Source organism: Propithecus coquereli, unplaced genomic scaffold (genome assembly GCF_000956105.1).
Source record: "Propithecus coquereli isolate 6110/MARCELLA unplaced genomic scaffold, Pcoq_1.0 Scaffold166, whole genome shotgun sequence".
NCBI classification, from domain to species: Eukaryota; Metazoa; Chordata; class Mammalia; order Primates; family Indriidae; genus Propithecus; species Propithecus coquereli.
In genome coordinates this window covers 4792981-4796668 of record NW_012141191.1, presented here as the reverse complement: position 1 = coordinate 4796668, position 3688 = coordinate 4792981, and the positions used below count along the sequence as shown (strand labels likewise).

The window sequence follows — 3688 nt, the reverse complement described above, 5'->3', positions numbered from 1 at the left end:
ATTATATCATTCTTAATGGAGTTTTACGTATTGGCAGGCTTTTATTTGGGAGGAGTTTCACTTATTTTTATATTTGATACTTTCTAACTGCTTGGAGGTAGTAAAATGTTAGTCTACCCCAGTTAGCTTTTAGGTGAAGATTTCTAATCTCTTGGAGAAGTAAACATTCAAAACACTGTGAATTACTTTTGTGAAACTACCATTTTATTAGTTCCATTTAGGTACAGAAATTCAAAAGCATCTCTAATTCTTCTGTCATATCTTTTTAATGCCTTACCAACTCACAGCCAAATAGCTCCAGATTCATGTGTAAATAAAGCTTCCAGAATGGCAACAATACAATACCTTGAAAAATATTTAAGAGTTTTAAAAGAATTTTCAATATTATAGGATCATTCAGAGGCAGATGTCTTGCCAAAACCGTATCATTGTTAAGCAGATTTACTGCTCAAAGGGAAGGGATTTGTTGCTGCATGTTATATAGCATTTTTCAAATAACAACATTTATGTATCTATGTCAACAAATAGGAGGTGTTAACTACAATTCATTCAACAAATATTTGTTGAACCTGCTTGCCAGGCACTATCCCAGGGTCTGGTAACAGCCTTATTCTCTAGAGGCAGAGTATGTGATAATAGAATTTGTTATAGCCTTGGGCCAAGGATAATTATGAAAAAATATTAAATTTGGTCTTTTGGCATGGAATAATTTTTTATACAATATTCTCCAAGTTCTATGACTTCTATAATTGCAGAGTTGATCTGCAGTTGAATTTATAAGGTTGTACCCAAAATGGAAATTGGTATATCATTGCCCTGATTTCTAGTTTAGTTTTGTTTTCTCTAAAATACGATTTGGTAAACTTTTAGAAGGAAAAAAAAGTTTTCCTCTATAGACTTAACCAAGAGTATTAAGTAAAATTATTACCAAGTTGCTCTTAGGTTTCAAACTATCCAAATATCTTTAATGATTACCTCCCTATGAATTGTGAAACTGATTTGACAAACTAATCTTAAATGTAATTTTTAGGTAATCTTTATGTGTATGTTCTTATGTGATTATTAACATGTATAGCACTGTACAGAAGACTGATTTTATGTACATAAAAGACTTTCACAAAGACTTTAAAATTATGTTTATTTTACTTCTATGATCATGTTTTCATTAAAAAAGAATAGACCTGAGATGGTACATAAATATATGGTATCCTGTGATGGTAAGGGTGTTGGATTTAGTTTCTTTCTTTCTAAAATGAAGTAGCCACTTCCTATGATTGTTATAAAGGCTGAAAGGGATAATGGATGTCAAAGGGTTTAAAAATTTGTAAAGTTCAATTCAAATATAAAGAGTTTTACTATAATCTAGTTGTCTCTAATCCTTAGTAGCGAGCTTTTTATTGTGACAGGGAACTTCTATTGAGCGTTTAGGTGATGAGGGTGAAAATGTGATTTTTCCAGAGAACCTTGTGGCATTGATGACTTTGGGGATATAAATAAGATTATGGAAAAAAACAAAAACAAAAATCTCTGCTTCCAGAGAGATGAAAACTACCTCATGAGCCTCTGAGTCAATGTCAAAATATTTTTTTGGATCTAGCCTGACTCTAGAGAGCAGCAAAATAAATAGTTGCCCTGAGAGACCAGATCACACAAGTATGGATTTCTAAATAATAAACTGCTTTTAGGCTAGAATTAGGGCTGTGGCCTTCCCACACACAGCTTACGTTTCTAGGGAATTTGACGGGCCTTGTACCGAGTTTATATTGTATATGATTTTGGGGTGAGGAGGGAGGAAGGGACTTAGGATTTTATACTCCCGCCCTTCTTTTTCTGTTTCTTAAAAGGAGAACCCCTCTTTATGTCATAGAAACATAGAATATGGGGCGGCGGGTGGGAATGGAGGGAAGTATATTAGATTTTAAGAAAGTACAATTTCAGTGGTTATCCCTTGTAAGTAATAATATTTAGAACAAGAATAGTTTTGTAAAGAGGAAAATGCCTAAAATCTCATCTATAATTCTGTGTTTTTATGACGTAAAGAGAGGTTTTCCTTTTAAGAAACAGAAAAAGAAAGGCAGGAGTATAAAATCATAAGCTCCTTCCTCCTCCAAAAAATTCCACTGGTTCACTGTAGAAAAAATTGCAAATGGGAAGGAAAATGTTTTCAGATAGAAAAGTTAGTTCTGAATTTGTGTATTCAGTAATTGAACTTGTTAAAGTCTTTATTGGAGGCAAGAAAAATGTCTCCAATGTAAAATCCTTTGTGTTGACATTAGATTTTATATTATACCACAGTAACTTTTCAAACTTTGTTTTTGTTTAGCATTTAATGGAAGAAAAACCTGATGGCCTTATCAATGAAGCTACTAGGTATTTTTATTTAAAGTATATATTGATTGCTGGCTAATTAGAGAAAATCATTAATATGAAAACCATAAACAAGCTAAGAAATATAAAAACATAGTCAAGGACATTTATTTTCTTTTTCCCCCACAGTTGTATTATTGCTATCTATTTATAATGGTCTAATAAGTAAAATTTTACTTACAACCATTTTTATTGTAGGATAAAGTGAATGCTGAACACAGGAGTTGAGTTCTTTGTGAGGAACTCAGAAAATATTAACATTTAAAAATATTTTCTTCTCATACAATTTATTTGCGATTGAAGATTATAAAAAATAGTAGGCTTCTTTAACAGCAGTTCATTTGATTTCAGTGTTCATTATTACTCAGAATAATAGAGGAACAAATATGGAAATAGTTTTAACTTGGCATTTGAACATTTTTAAATATAAATACCTTTATGTTCCTAATTGACTTGTCTTTATACTTATAAATATTTAATTTGCCTATCCTGAGCATATTCTTGCCAAAGGGATAAAGGTTTGGGGATAGATGACAGCCATTAAATATACTTCTGGGTTTAAGAGGGAGGCCCCCTGGGATTTGCTATGGATCATCCAGACATAAATAATAAAGACTCAAAGCAAGCAATTGATTCCCTATTATTTAGAGAATGGTACTTTGTTGTTTTGTCATCGTGCCTATACACCGCATTTGGTATATAATTATGATTAAAATTAGCATGAACTTAAATATTGTAACTTTTTTCCTCATGAAAATATGGGATTATAGGAAATATAAATAAGCCAAATAGAAAATAGCAAAATGTTGTAAAAGCCAAATGAAGATTAAACGTAGAATTCCTCCAATTTAAAGATTGCAACAGTTTATATTTTGAGATATTATGTCTTTATTCATATAAAATTTACTTAAACAAAAATTGGATTGTGGTGTACATATTGTTGAAATCTGCTTTTTCAGTGAATTAAAGTTAATTTAGTTTTGAAAATTTAGTTATGTTCTTTAAGGTACAGCATAAGACTAGGATTAGAAACGGATAGTCTAGTGATTAAAATTTTCTGAAGAATTGAAGAAAATTGAAAGAATTCCCAGCTTTACTACTCCTGTTAGTAGAAAATAGAATAATTTTAATAATCTGTTTTGTTACTAACATTCTGTCAACTGGATTCTTTAACTTAAATTTCTGCATATCCATTTTATGGAAATAGTATACAATGTAGTCATAGTGAAGAAGATATATGTGCAAGGTCCTGATATATCTTCTGAAGTGTAGTTTTTAAACTGTTTAATGTTTAGTTCTCTGTGTTTCTTTGAAAATTATG

The 3688-nt window shown here is 30.9% G+C and overlaps 1 protein-coding gene across 4 annotated transcripts in view; it reads left to right on the top strand.

Moving 5' to 3' along the window:
* Positions 1-3688, top strand: part of LOC105808057 (COBW domain-containing protein 2) — a 56679-nt gene that overhangs the window by 19893 nt on the left and 33098 nt on the right. For all 4 annotated transcript variants that reach the window (XM_012641618.1, XM_012641619.1, XM_012641617.1 and 1 more), the window contains one exon: positions 2324-2370. In XM_012641618.1, the coding sequence (XP_012497072.1) occupies positions 2324-2370 (47 nt within the window). The remainder of the gene's footprint in view (positions 1-2323; positions 2371-3688) is intronic.